This window comes from Oryx dammah, unplaced genomic scaffold (assembly GCF_014754425.2).
Source record: "Oryx dammah isolate SB20612 unplaced genomic scaffold, SCBI_Odam_1.1 HiC_scaffold_12, whole genome shotgun sequence".
Lineage (NCBI taxonomy): Eukaryota > Metazoa > Chordata > Mammalia > Artiodactyla > Bovidae > Oryx > Oryx dammah.
Window position 1 is genome coordinate 46,083,812 of NW_024070196.1, and position 15,256 is coordinate 46,099,067.

General features: G+C 44.8%; 1 protein-coding gene across 1 annotated transcript in view; it reads left to right on the forward strand.

Annotated features, from left to right (window-relative positions):
* Nucleotides 1-15,256, forward strand: part of RIMBP2 (RIMS binding protein 2) — a 130,032-nt gene that overhangs the window by 96,646 nt on the left and 18,130 nt on the right. Inside the window, exons 15-17 of the mRNA XM_040251596.1 lie at nucleotides 914-1,031; nucleotides 7,868-8,049; nucleotides 9,087-9,255. Coding sequence (XP_040107530.1) covers nucleotides 914-1,031; nucleotides 7,868-8,049; nucleotides 9,087-9,255 — 469 coding nt within the window. The remainder of the gene's footprint in view (nucleotides 1-913; nucleotides 1,032-7,867; nucleotides 8,050-9,086; nucleotides 9,256-15,256) is intronic.

Sequence of the window (15,256 nt, forward strand, 5' to 3'; positions counted from 1 at the left end):
TATATTGTGTCCTCTTTTCAGAACATTTGCTCCTGTCATGCTGAACTTTTCCATGAAAACACAGGTGAGACATCCCAGGGCGCCAGGCCTTGGGCTTGAGCCAGTGCAGTTTGTGATATGTCCACTAGAGGGCGCCGACCCACAGCTTACCGACTCACAGCTTACCGACTCACAGCTTACCGACTCACCAGCAACTGCAGCCCACTTCCTGTTCAAACTCATTTCTGAAGCTCCCAGCCCTGATTCATTCCGTGTCCCTGAAAACTTCCTAAGTCACCAGTGAGCTGGAGGTTTTGCTTTGATTCTCGCATAGGATGCGAACCTTTAGTACGAATCAGAGGCAAAACTTATCCATAAAGGAAAATAGTTCGGGTTAGCCCTGAAATGTGAAGGTTTGGAGGTCTTTGGATTAGCGTCAAGAGGGCGCCATGAGTTTCAGAGCTGATAATGCACAGAAACTTCTGTCTTTGAGTTTTCAGTAACCTCGCACATAACTTTGCCCAAGCAGGACATTTGGGAAATGCAGTGTTTTTCCCACCTTTGTGGTCACTGGAGGAGGGCAGACTGTGCTGAGACTAGAAAAGAGGTACCAAAGGCTTGACGAGTCTTATCTAAGCCACTCTCACTGTGGCTCAAAATATTTGGCTTCAGCGGCAGTACCAGCAACAAAAAGATGCCTCCGAGGGGTTCTGTCTCTCGCCCCTGCCCAGAAAAGCAACTGCGCTGTAGAAGATGGGGTGCCTGGGGTGAGCACTCATTTTCTCTTCCTGGTTATTCAGCTAACCTTTCAGTTAAAAGCTAAGTTTAGTTGCCTTTAGAGCTTCTGCTTCTAAGTTGGATTGATTTGGCTGACTTAATTCTTTTCTTCCCACGGCTGGCAAGACTGATGACCGTGTCATTGTTTTGTCTTTAGATTTTAGGAAACCCGGTGACCGCAGGACGGGCTGATCGGGCAGATCACGTGGGCCGGAGGTTTTCCCACGGCAGTGCTGGTTCCCACAGGTCCCGGCCAATGATGGTCCATGCTGCGGGTTAGTGAACCGGATGGAGGCCTCCATCTTTCTTTTAACCACAGAGCACATGGCTCAATCTAAACATTTAAAAAATTAATAGGAAGAGCATTTTCAACTAAATACAGAAGACTCTTGGTTATTTATGGCAAAAGAAGGCAGAAACAGAACCAAATAAATGGAACCTAAACTTAAGTATTCTCAAAATATATTGACCTTTGAGGTCAATCTTCTCCCTACCAATTTTTTTTTTTTTTTGAACTGCAAAGGCTGCCATCCTAAGCATGGAAGAGATGATAATGAGCCATCTCCCCACCTAGTTCATGCTCTCCTGAAATGCTCGTGGTCAGAGCAGCAGACAGGGATGGGTGACTGAACTCCAAACGAGCCCCCAGCCAGTGGAGAGTTATCTGTATGCATGAAACACTTGGGCAACTGGGGTTGAAAGTTATGAAAAAACAGCAGGAGGCCTGAATGTGTGCCCTGAACTGTGTGTTGACCCTGTCCATCTGGCCACCTCCTCGTGCATGAGTCATCCTCCGGCATCCAATTCCATTCTCTTAATTACTTTTTGGAATTCAGCCAGCCGTGCTGAAAGCTGTCATTGTAGTCATTCTCATCAGTCCACTAAGAGGGGGAGCGTGGCCGAAGGTCAGATGGGAACCTTTCTATTACTGGAATGAACCCCAGCATAACAGTTCCAAAAAGTATTCTGCACAAGATAATGGAATCTGGTAATCAGCACAAATAAACTAGCTTTTTGTGACAACACACACACACAAACGAAACAAAGCAAGAGACCCATTCATGGAACAGAAGTAGATGAAAGAAAAACATTGATCTGGTGAGACAGGGCTCAAGGAAACAACCCTTGGACAGTCCAGACACCTGGAAACACAGCCCCAATCCGTTTAAATAGCTAAGGTTTAAGAGACAATTGGGCTTTGTTCACATCATCCAAAAATAATTAAAAACTTTATGAACCAATACAGATCCCCGGAGTATTCTCCTCCTTCTAGATGTTTCTTTCCCGTAGAACCCAAACAATAGGGTAAAAAAGTTTCTTTTTCCATCTTTACAGTTTTTAGAATGTTTTTATTTTTATCAGTGAAAAATTGTATAGAATGTTAAAGGACCTTTAAAACAACAGACTGTTTTCAGTTAGGCTAAAAAGTAATAAAATAAGCTGAAAAATAAAATCAGTTGGAAAACACTGGTTTCATATATTACAGACCCACTAGCAGAATTCTGCATATACCATATGGTGCTTAGTTGCTCAGTCATGTCCGACTCTTCGCGACCCCATAGACTGTAGCCCACCAGGCTCTTCTGTCTATGGGGATTCTCCAGGCAAGAACACCAGAGTGGGTTGCCATGCCCTCCTCCAGGGGATCTTCCCAACCCAGGGGCTGAACCCAGGTCTCCCACATTGCAGTCGGATTCTTTACTATCTGAGCCACTAGGTAAGCCCTTGTGTATACTAAGCCTACATTATTTTTGAGTGTTGTAAACTAGTGCCACATCTCAGATCTTCATTTAATTTGTGTATAATTGCCCCTGTAACAATTACTGAGGTTAAGTAGGATCTCCTGGCTTGTAAAATAAATGACTTGTAAATAAGAGTCTTGAGGAAGGAGGTGAGGACCAGTTCAAGACCGTTCTTCCTGTTGAATTTGGTTCCTAAGTGCTCATTCGATTGTGACTTTAATGAGTGAATGCTCATTACATGAACCGCCACTGTTTCTGTGGTTGAAGTTTAATATCCTGGCACCGAGAAGGGGTATCCTCTGGAGGAGGCCTCATGTGTCTCCTATTCCAGTCTCCTAGGACAGAGAAGAAAAGTCTACAGGGCTGAAAATTATGGTGCTACAGATTGCCAACTGGTCAAGGAAGTAAAGGGTTAAGTGGACCCACAGTCTCCCCTTCAGAGTCTTGGACAATCCTTCAGGTGGATTTGTCTTAAGGGAAAGAATGCAGAAGGCTGCACATGTCCTAATTTTAGTGAAAGACACTAGCTAAGTTAGTAGAGGGCTTCCCTGGCAGCTCCCCTGGTAAAGAATCTGCCTGCAATGCAGGAGACCCTGGGTTGGGAAGATTCCCCTGGAGAAGGGATAGGCTCCCCACTCCAGTATTCTTGGGCTTCTCTGGTGGCTCAGATGGTAAAGAATGTGCCTGCAATGCGGGAGACCTGGGTTTGATCCCTGGGTTGGGACGATCCCCTGGAGAAGGGAACAGCTACCCACTCCAGTTTTCTGGCTTAGAGAATTCCACGGACTGTATAGGCCATGGGGTCTCAAAGAGTTGGACATAACTGATTGACTTTCACTTCACTTCAAGTTAGAAAGAGAGTAATGCTGTGGTAACACCTTCACAAAGAAAAAAAAAAGCCTCAATAATAGAACCCAAAAAAGTGTTAAATAAATCCATGATAGAATTTCTTTTATTGTACCTGATCTCTTAGCATGGAGCAAGGCAAGAAAGCATAATTATAAAGCATAATTAGTATCAATCACTTTATATATTCATATACATACATTCACAGACCAAAGAACCTATTATATTTTCAAAAGACAGAAATGACTCAAAGAAGAGGAGAATCATGCCCAAAACTCTAGGAAGTGAATGGTCAGTGACATGTGAATAGGCTATTTTCCTCTAGTCTTTGTTTATTTAGTTATATTCTTCTTGTGCCAGTATCAGTAATTAATACTTTAGAAATCTGCCAACTCAAAAAATATCCTTTTCTTTTATGGAGAAACTCAAGTCTATAGACTGTATAATTCCTACATGTATTTTTTAATAAGCAATGCCTTTACAGCTAAAATATATTATACTTTAAAGATACTCTGGATTTCCTCAAGAAAACAATGCCCCCCCCAATTTAAAAAGATAAAAATTATGTAGTTCCATATCTAGTAAATTCTAAGTCATATAATTAACATAACGAAGCCCTCATAACCTTAATCAATGATCCCAAACAAGGATTTCATTGGGTTTGGTTTCTCCTGTGTAATTTTTGGTCTTTGCATTTATCTAGTTATTTACCTGACAGATGAAAAGGCCCAAGGGTATCCCCATCTGAAAAAGAAATACCACATCCTAGAGCATTCTGCTCTTACTAGTTGACTGTGAAAATCTCCATTTCCCTCCCATTTTTCGGGTTATTTTGGCCACTGAGCTTACATAGCAAGGAAATGCAGCACATTTTCTCTATATCCGGATGGGAAAAGTTAAAATGACTTAACTATTTAGTATTTTAACTATTTTATTTATTTAAATAAAACTTGACTCTAGAAAGGAGACTCATCTCCCTGGGTTTCCCTGTAAGGAGAAGAGGAGCAGCTGTAAGGGATGTTTCATAGGCGACCCACTTTTTCTCTGTAGAAATTACAATGGAGAGGAGCAGTGGAGGCAGGTAGCCTCAGGCAGTGAGGGAAGTAGTTCACTTCTAGAAGACAGTGCTTATTCTGGCAGCACAGGTGGATTCGGAGCCAACAGGGGCAAGTCAGGATCCTCAGCTTTGCACGTGGTATGCAGACCCTTCCTCCTTCCTGACAAAGACCCCCTCCTACCCCAGGCCAGGATATTCCACAGCAGGGCAGAGAGAGGAGCATCCACTCCCAGGTCAGACCAGCAGCTGGAGGTAAGTTCTTCCTTGAGTCTAGCCTGCCCCCAAGAAAAGGAAGGGCCTCCCGGTCACCCACTCCAAACCCTGTGAAGCTGGGTTTGTGTGGACACACTCCATGGAGGCCACAGTTCTCTTTCCATGAGGTCTGATTCCATAAAGTATCTAACGCACCTTCTCTGGAGGAAACACAGTGATGTCATACCCACACTTCCACTCATATACACCAACTCCCAAGTGTGCCAACCACTTCCACCCATCCCGGCTCCTCCCTGCAAACCAGAGAGAGATCCTGTAATGCTGTGGGTGACTGCCTGCTGTTTTCACTGAGCATGGTGCCAGCCTGAGATCCTCTTGCTGGTCTCCATGCCTAGTGCCTCCCAACTCCTGAGAGCATGTGAATTGTAGGAGTAACTCAAAGGTCTTCCAGAGTGATAGTGACCTACCCAGTCCTCCCCTTGTGAACTTGCCTGTACATTCCAACTCCACGATCACAACGTCAACTTTGTCAGGGAAGCCCTGGGAGCCCTCTGGGTGGGTGCAGCCAAAGCTGTAGCCACAGTGCTCCTTCAGTGACTTTTCCCTCCGCTGAAACAGCACCCACTGGGTCACAGTGCTGTTCTGTTAAGTTCCTTCTGCCAAACTCCCAAGGTTACCCAGTTGAATGAAAACATCCTTCTCATGCTGCTAATGGTTTTCTCTACCATCAGCCACGAGCATGAAAAAACCACTGCATCACTACACATACAGAGAAGTTCACAGGTCACGAAATGGTGTACCATTAGCTTCATGCTGTTTGATTTAGAGAACATTTAATGACTGGGGGACAGAGTATGAGATCCTCTCATTGACTGTGTGTGTGTGTGCGCTGCCGCTTCAGTCGTGTCCAACTCTGTGTGACGCTGTGGCCTGTAGCTCGCCAGGCTCCTCTGTCCTTGGGATTCTCCAGGCAAGAATACCGGAGCGGGTTGCTGTGCCCTCCTCCAGGGGATCTTCCCGACCCAGGGATCCAACCTGTGTCTCTTACGTCTACCTGCTTTGGCAGGCAGGTTCTTTACCACTAGCACCACGTGGGAAGCCCTCTCACTGACTATAAACAAAATCAAAACTGGTGTGAAGAGATCAGTAAGGCCGTGCTGTTGAGTTTTGTTCCCTTTGAGCTTCCCTGATAGCTCAGATGGTAAAGAATCAGCCTGCAATGCAGGAGACTCTGGTCAATTCCTGGGTCGGGAAGATCTGCTGGAGCAAGGATAGGCTACCCTCTCCAGTATTCATGGGCTTCCCTGGTGTCTCAGCTGGTAAAGAATCTGCGTTGACTATAAACAAAATCAAAACTGGTGTGAAGAGATCAGTAAGGCCGTGCTATTGAGTTTTGTTCCCTAGCAGAAGCAAAGTTACTGAATGTTTAGATTATCTTTGTATCCTAAAAGGATCCCAAGTTCAAATAATGTTAACAGCTCACTGTATTTTAAAGACCAACCTTTCCTGCAGTTAAAGTGCTTTTTTATTTTTCAGCTGCATGTTTCTGCTAGTGGAAGCAGCCAAGACTCTGGCTCTCCCCACACCCTCCGTGTCACAGCTTTGACCTCCTCTTATCCCACCTCCTGTGCTCCTTGTGCTGGTGACACAAATTTTGACTGGCCATTTGTCCCACCCCTACCCTCCTTTCTGATGATTGGAGTTTTTCTCATTTGCTTCCCCACTGATGTTCTGAGTCCTTCTCATGTAGTCAAAACAGTGTAATTCACTAGCAGATGTTTGTTCTCTATATATGCATATTAATAAATGTATACATATATAGTGAGATATATGCATGTCTATAATGACATTTAATAATGTTGTTGATGTTCAGTTGCTCAGTAATGCTTGTCCCTTTGTTACCCCATGACTGCAGCATGCCGGGCATCCCTGTCCTTCACGGTCTCCTGGAGTTTGCTCAGATTCATGTCCATTGAGATGGTGATGCCATCCAACCATCTCATCCTCTGCTGCCCCCTTCTCCTTTTGCCTTCAATCTTTCCCAGCATCAGAGTCTTTCCCAATGAGTCAGTTCTTTTGCATCAGGTGGTCAAAGAGCTTCAGCTTTAGCATCAGTTCTTCCAATGAATATTCAGGGTTGATGTCCTTTAGTATTGACTGGTTTGCTGTCCAAGGAACTCTCAAGAGTCTTCTCCAGCACCACAATTCGAAAGCATCAATTCTTTGGTGCTCAGCCTTGTAATACATATGCATATATACTAGGATTTCAAAAGAATAGTCTTTAGGAGTTCAGTGGTAGGCAGACTTGAAACTCAATTCTTCCAGGAAGTCATTAATTCATTGTAATGCATTCATTGCCACTTACGTATTTGGAGCCAAGTGAGCAGCTCAGTCACCTGTATCAAACTTTGACGGATAGGCAAATACATCTTTTAACATCCTTGTGCTCTGGCTTGTCTGTTAATGGAAACCTAGAGGATCTCTGGGTCTCTGTGCTTGACTCCTGAACAGGTCCTTCCTAATCCCCGGGACTTGGCCACCCGTCACCCGCCCCCCGCAACCAGTGCTCAGACCAGTCCTGCCAGGAGGTCATTGAAACACAGTCCTTTATCTCTCACTGCCTTCGCAAGCAGCACACCTACACTCACCCTGCTGCCTACGTTTCATACTAGTTATTAGCTTTTCAAACCCATCTCTGTCGAGGTGATCCATTTCTGCCTGCATGTTGAGCTACACATTTTTTAAGAGCTTATTTTTATGACTTGATGGATTGTTTCGTTTGGGGCTGTGCTGGGTCTTTGCTGCTGCACGGGCTTTTCTCTGTTGGGGCCAGTGGGGGCTGCTCTCCAGTTGTCGTGCACAGGCTGCTCATTGTGGCGGCTTCTCTTGTTGCAGAGCACAGGTTCTAGGCTGCAGGCTCCAGTAGTTGCAACATGTGGGCTCAGTAGTTGCGGCTCCTGGACTCCAGAACACAGGCTGAATAGCCTTGTTACAGGGGCTTAGTTGCTCCGAGGCACATCGGATCTTCCCACATCAGGGATCCAGCCCGCATCTCCTGCATTGGCAGGTGGATTCTTTATCACTGAACCACTAGGAAAGCCCAGCTACACATTAAGAAAAAAAAATACTTAAAGTGCCTCCCTGTTCGTTTTCCAAAACCACACTTTGTATAACAGCTCACCTTTCTGGGTAAGAAGGGAGAATGGCTGGTGGGAATGACTTAGACCCTGTGCTTTATCCCATGCACTCCCAGATGAGTACGGGCGGGACCGGCTTTCTCCGGACTTCTACGAAGAGTCAGAGACAGACCCTGGGGCGGAAGAGCTCCCAGCCCGCATCTTTGTGGCCCTTTTTGACTACGACCCCCTTACCATGTCCCCGAACCCAGACGCTGCAGAAGAGGAGCTTCCTTTTAAAGAAGGGCAGATCATCAAGGTGGGGGCATGGCCCGGGCGGTACAGGTGGTGGAGGAGGATGGGGAGGGGGTGCTCACCAGATCCAAGTTCCTTAACACAGGGGTCCCCAACCCGCGGGCCATGGACCAGTATGGGTCTGTGGCCTGTTAGGAGCTGGATTGCACAGCAGGAGGTGAGTGGCGGGTGAGCAAGCAAAGCTTCATCTGTGTTTACAGCCACTCCCCATCACTCACATTACCACCTGAGTTCCATCTCCTGTCAGATCAGTGGCAGCATTAGATTCTCATAGGAGTACAAACCCTACAGTGCTTGAATCATCTGGAAACCACCGCCACCCCCAGTCCACAGAAAAATTGTCTTCCACGAAACCAGTTACTGATACCACAAAACTTGGGGACAGCTGCCTTAACACCTCAAAACGATAGGCTACTTTCTCTTGTATTTGACATTCAGCCTCCTATCAGTAGTAGGGGAGGAGCCTGAGTCTGGAGTCAGAGGAAGACGTGGGATGCTCCCTAGGAGAGGGGAAAGGGCCTGGAACCCCAAGTTTGCAAATTTCCAAAAGGGCGCTGACAGTAACCTTTGAAAGAGGTCGCTAACTAAAACGGACTCTAAAGGATGGCGATGCTTACCCCGCAGAATGGTACGCACAGTATCCCTTTGTGAGTTGAGGTTTTTCACTTCTAGAATGCCAGACAGTGGCGCTGTCTCCTTACGGAGGAATCATCTCTTACACTGCACTTGCATGTGTGTGTATGGGGGGTGGTTAACTTGTGTGCGTTCACACACATGCACTCAGCTAGCAGAGCCCTGGCCTCGCCAGGCAGCCCCCTGGTCAATGAGAGCTCCAGAGGCTATCCAAACCCTGGAGGAGAAACAGGTTCTTAGACATACAGATTTTTAGGGTGAGGGCTATGTGTACACACTTATGCCCACAAGCAGCGATTTTCCGTGTTCTTCATGTCAGTGTCTGACTAACTGTGACTCTAGGTGAACAGAGCTGATCTGTTTCTGAACCAGCCACCCCAATGCCTTGCCTTCTTCCCATGACTCCAGGTGTATGGTGATAAAGACGCTGATGGATTCTACCGCGGGGAAACCTGTGCCCGGCTTGGCCTTATTCCCTGTAACATGGTCTCTGAAATCCAGGCAGATGATGAAGAGATGATGGACCAGCTTCTCAGACAAGGCTTCCTCCCTCTGAACACACCTGTAGAGAAAATAGGTAAGAGGCCACACCCTGCTCACCTGTGAACCTGCAGGCCAGGTGGCACCTGCCTTCTCCAGGGTTTTGTAGCACAAAACACCAGCCCAGGGCTTCCCTGGTGGCTCAGTGGTGGACAGTCCACCTGCCAATTCGGGGGACACAGGTTCCACCCCTCTACCGGGAAGATCCCACATGCCTTGGAGCAACTGAGCTCACATACCACAGCTATTGAGCCTGTGCTCTGGAGTCCAGGAGCCACAGCTACCGAAGCCCATGCCCCCTAGAGCCCATGCTTCACAACAAAAGAAGCCATCACGATGAGAAGCCTGAGTACTGCAACTAGAGAGTAGCCCCAGATCACTGCGATGATCAAGCCAAAAATTAAAATATATATATTTTAAACTACTGAAAAGAAAAAAACCACCAACTCAGGGCAGGAGGCAGTGCTGATCAGAGGAATGAATGCTTTGGTTTTTTTAAAAAGATATTTCATATAGTTCCCTGTGCTACACAGTAAATCCTTGTCACTTAACCATTTTATTTTAGTTTTTGGCCACACCAGGCATGTGGGATCTTAGTTCCCAGACCAGGGACTGCACCTGTGTCCCATGCATTGAAAGTGCAGAGTCCTAAACACTGGACCACCAGGGAAGTCTCCAAAATCTGAGTGTTAACCATCAGATTTTCTTGGGCAAAACCCATTCTGTAAACCAAGGTTTTAATCGTCCTGAGATACAGACATACAGGCATCTAAATGTTTATGAAAACACAGATGATCTTCTCCTGAAAGATGAAGTATGGCCTTGCTTACTAAGAGTCTATCACATTTAGAAAGTAAACATTTTGGGGTTGTTGTGGATGAAATGCTTGTGTCTCCCTAAAATTCATGTGTTGAAACTTTAATCTGCAATGTGATGGTTTATTAGGAGGTAGGGCCTTTGGGAGTGTTCTGGTCATGAGGGTGGAGCCCTTATGGATGGGGTTAGCACCCTTATAAAAGAGACCCCAGAGAGCCCCTTCCCCCTTCCATCATGTGAGGACACAAGGAACAGGAAGTCATCTGTGAACCAGGAAGGAAGGAAGCAGGTCTTCACCAGACACCAATAGAAAAGAAGTGAATGTAACGTTTTGAAGCCAGCACCTTGATCTTGGACTTCCCCCACCCCAGGACTGTGAGAAATGAATGTTTGCTGTCTCAGCCCCCAGTCTGTGGCACTTTGTTATCTCAGCATGAATGGACTGATACTGGTAATATACTTTGGGTTTTGTTTGTTTTAATATTTATTTACTTGGCTGCTCCGTGTCTTCATTGTAGCATGTGGGATCTTTAGTTGCAGCCTGTGGGATCTACCTGGCCCTCCAGGAACCCAACCTGGGCCCCATGCTTTGGGAGCGCAGTCTTAGCCACTGGACCACCAGGACACTGGTACTACTTTGCACATTGACTATCTATGATAAATTTCAAAGGATGATTGGATAGTGGTATGCTTTCCATTCTTCAGCTGAATTCTGCTTATCCAAAGACATAAAAGATTTTTACCCTTTAGTTTGGATGCTAAATTCTTTTGTTTGTCTAGAACCACTGAGCAAACAGTAAAACTCTTTTCAGCAACATTACATTTATGATCTTTAATTTTTCCACATGCAAGGAAAATCTCATTCAAAAGGCCTCTCCTTTTTCTAAATAACTGTAGACAGAAAGACTCATGGCATTCATAAAGTTGTAATACTTCAAAACGTTACATTCACTTCTTTTCTATTGTTTAACCTTTTTCTAAATTTATTTTTATTGACTTATAGTTGATTTACAATGTTGTGCCAATCTCTTCTGTATAGCAAAGTGAATCAATTATACACATATATACATTCTTTTTTATATTCTCTTCCATTATGGTTTATTACAGGATGTTGAATATAGTTCCCTGTGCTATACAGTAGGACCTTGTTATTTATCTGTCTTATATGTAATAGTTTGCCGTGCATTGCATGCATGCTCAGTCATGTCTGACTCTTTTGCGACCCCATGGATGGTAGCCCGCCAGGCTCTCCTCTGTCCATGGGTCTTTCCAGGCAAGAATCCTGGAGTGGGTTGCCATTTCTTCCTCCAGGGCATCTTCTTAACCCGGGGATCAAACCTGTGTCTCCTGGATTGGCAGGTGGAGCCTTTACCACCGAGCCACCAGGGAAGCCCACATGTAATAGTTTGCATTTGCTAATCCCAAACTCCCAGTCTACCCCACTGCCTCCTCTGGATTCACTTCTAAATCACACTCCAGACAAAGTTCAGTGGCTCAAGTAATATGCATGATTTTAAGGACAAACACAAAATCAAATATCTCAACCTTTTTGGTATTAATGAGTTCATTGTCTCAAGTCGAAACCCATGTCTAATAGTCAAGGTTTCATATGAATAAACTGCCCAGATTAAATCCCCGAGACCACGGCTCTCTGGGCCTTCACACCATCCATTCCCTTGCATCGCTGCCCCCTCTCCTGAAGTCAACAGTGCCTCTTCAAAGAGGGAATGGGCTCGTGCACCACAGACCCAGAGAGTCTAGGAGCAATCTGCTAAAAAAAAGAAACTTGATTTACATGATCACTTGGATTAAATGTCTTTTTATTCAGTAGTCCCTAGACTAGTTGAGGGAACCAAGCTGAGATACCTGCTTGCCCCTTTTATGTTGAGGCAATATTTCTCATGGTGAAAGACTGGAAGCTTTCATCCTGAGACTGGGAGTAAGGCTACAATGTCCACGCTCATCTCTCCTTTCCAGCTGCATGCTAGAATGTGCAGTACAAGGAGAGCCAGGGAGCAATGGTACACAGAATGGAAAGATCACATGGAAACCTACTTTGAAAATCTCAGAGAATCTATAAATACAGTTCCTAGAATACAAGTGAGACTAGTAAGGTCAATGGATACAAAAGCAATTGCATTTCCATAGGTTAGCAATGAAAAATTTGAGATTTAAATTGAAAAAGTAATACTGTGTACAATAACACAACAAAGATGTGAAATATGGTTAAGTCTAACAAAATACACGCAGTATCCGTATGTTGAAAATGATAAAACACTGATGAAAGAAATCAAAGAATCCCTGAGTAAATAGAGACGGGATGTTCATAGACTTAATATTGCTAAGACATTAAGATGTCAGATATCCCCAATCCGACCTATACAGTCATCAAAACAGCAGTCAAGGTCCGTGCAAAGCATTATATAGAATCAATAAGCTAAATCTTTCATGCATATGAAAAGTCAGAGAAACTAAAAATCACTGAAACCGTTTTTAAAAGAAAAATGTGAAAAACTCATATAACTTGATTTTAAGACTCACTATAAAGGCAAACTGATCAAGACCATGTGGTACTGAAGAAAGGACAGGCACATAGAGGAACAGGATAGCACGGCCCCCCCACCCCACAAAACTGATCAACACATCCATGATCAACTGATTTTTGACAGAGGTAAAAATGCAATTCAATTGAGAAAAGGTAGTCCCACAGGCAAAAAGTGAATCTCAAGCCATATTCTCACTGTAGTGAAAAACTTACTCAAGATGGACACTGTCTTTAATATAAAAATGAAGACTACAAAACTTATAGAAGAAAACAAAGGAGAAAAACTGTGTAATGATCAGGCAGCAATTGTTTTGATATATATATATTTTTTTTAATTTTATTTTTATTTTATTTTACTTTACAATACTGTATTGGTTTTGCCATACATGATATATTTTAAAAATCGTGTTCAGTTCAGTTCAGTTCAGTCACTCAGTCGTGTCCAACTCTTTGTGACCCCATGAATCGCAGCACACCAGGCCTCCCTGTCCATCATCAACTCCCGGAGTTCACTCAGACACGTCCATCAAGTCAGTGATGCCATCCAGCCATCTCATCCTCTGTCATCCCCTTCTCCTCCTGCCCCCAATCCCTCCCAGCATCAGAGTCTTTTCCAATGAGTCAACTCTTCGCATGAGGTGGCCAAAGGACTGGAGTTTCAGCTTTAGCATCATTCCCTCCAAAGAAATCCCAGGGCTGATCGCCTTCAGAATGGACTGGTTGGATCTCCTTTCAGTCCAAGGGACTCTCAAGAGTCTTCTCCAACACCACAGTTCAAAAGCATCAATTCTTCGGCGCTCAGCTTTCTTCACAGTCCAACTCTCACATCCATACATGACCACAGGAAAAACCATAGCCTTGACTAGACGGACCTTTGTTGGCAAAGTAACGTCTCTGCTTTTCAATATGCTCTCTAGGTTGGTCATAACTTTTCTTCCAAGGAGTAAGCGTCTTTTAATTTCATGGCTGCAGTCACCATCTGCAGTGATTTTGGAGCCCAAAAATTAAAGTCTGACACTGTTTCCACTGTTTCCCCCATCTATTTCCCTTTCACTTCATGGGAAATAGATGGGGAAAAATTGTGTCAGATGTCATCAAAATTAAATATTTCTGAGTGGGACTTCCCCAGCAATCCAGTGGTTAAGAATCTGCCCGCCAGTGCAGGGGACATGGATTTGATCGCTGGTCCAGGAACTAAGATCCCATGTGTCACAGGGCAACTAAGCCTGTGCACCTGAACTACTGAGCCCATGCACCCTAGAGCCCATGCTCCAAAACAAGAAAAGCCACCACAAGGAGAAGCTCTCGCACTGCAAAGAGTAGCCCCCACTCGCCTCAACTAGAAAAAGCCTGCACGCAGCAACAAAGTCCCAGCGCAACCAAAAATAACTTTTGAAAAATCACCAATAACCAGAAAGAACTCATGTTTCCTGGCTGGTAAATGGATAAAGTAGCTATGGTACAGCAATACAATGGGATACTACTCACTGATAACAGTAGAACAAATTATAGATCCATGCAATAACATGACTGAATCTCAGATGCACTGTCCAAAGGAAAGAAGCCAGTCCCCAAAAGCTACATCCGTGAGATGCCATTTAAACAATATTCTAAAACAGGCAGAACTATTGGGATAGAAAACAGATCAGTGGTTACCTAGGTTGGAGGTGACAAATGGGCATGAAGGAATTTGGGGGACGGTGACACAACTGTTCAATATCTTGATGGTTGTGGTGGTTATGTGACCGTAGAGTTTATCAAAACTCACTAAAGTGAATGGACACTAGACTGAGTCATATTGTATGTAAATTACACCTCAATACAGTACATGTGTAGCCTTAATGCCACTGACATAGAGTTCCCCTGTGAAATGAGCAGTTTAGCAACACTGTAATTAACCTCTGGTTACCACTGTAATTTGATCCAGGAAACATACATGCAGGTCCTGCAAAGGTGTGCTTGCTTATTTCAAATAAAAGCAGTGATTCTTGACCAGGAGGGTTGAATTTTGCACATGTACACGACGAGCCCTATGCCTGCCGCAGACCCCTGAAAAGCTGCTTAATTCACTTTAGATGCTTTCAAAACACTTGTCTTTAGGAGTTTTCATTTTTGTGCATTGAATTCCAAAAATCAATCTTAGGCAAAAGATGGCTGTGTTTGGGAGAAAGGCCTCAATGCCAACTTTCTCCAGGAGAACCGTCATTTAGGAACCCAACAATGGAGGTTTGCCAGGGAGTTCGACGATTTGGGCCAGATCCCATGGTTCTTCAATGGCCCTTCTTATAAATGGCTGTTTTCGGAGTTTTTGCAGATGCTCTGTGTGGGGTTTTCCTCTTTCCTCCCTTCTTATGCTGATATAGAGCCCAGGGCTCCATCTAGGGCAGATCATAGCCAGGCAGCAGGAGGGGACCTCCCCCAGAGCCTTCTCCTCAAGTGGCATCATTTCAGGGACAGCTGTTAAAAGTACAGTGAGGGCACTAGAGGAAACAGAGGGAAAGGAACCTCTGAGATGGGTAGAGAGGGGACCCCTTTCTAGAGACTCTTGCTTCTTCTGATGACAGACTGGTGGCTGTGCCTCTGGTCTGAGCGAGAATAATCTGAGTGAGAATCATCTTCATAGCAGCCACATGGGCAGCATTTTTGACCTGGTGTTTATGGCGTTCCTCTGAGCTGG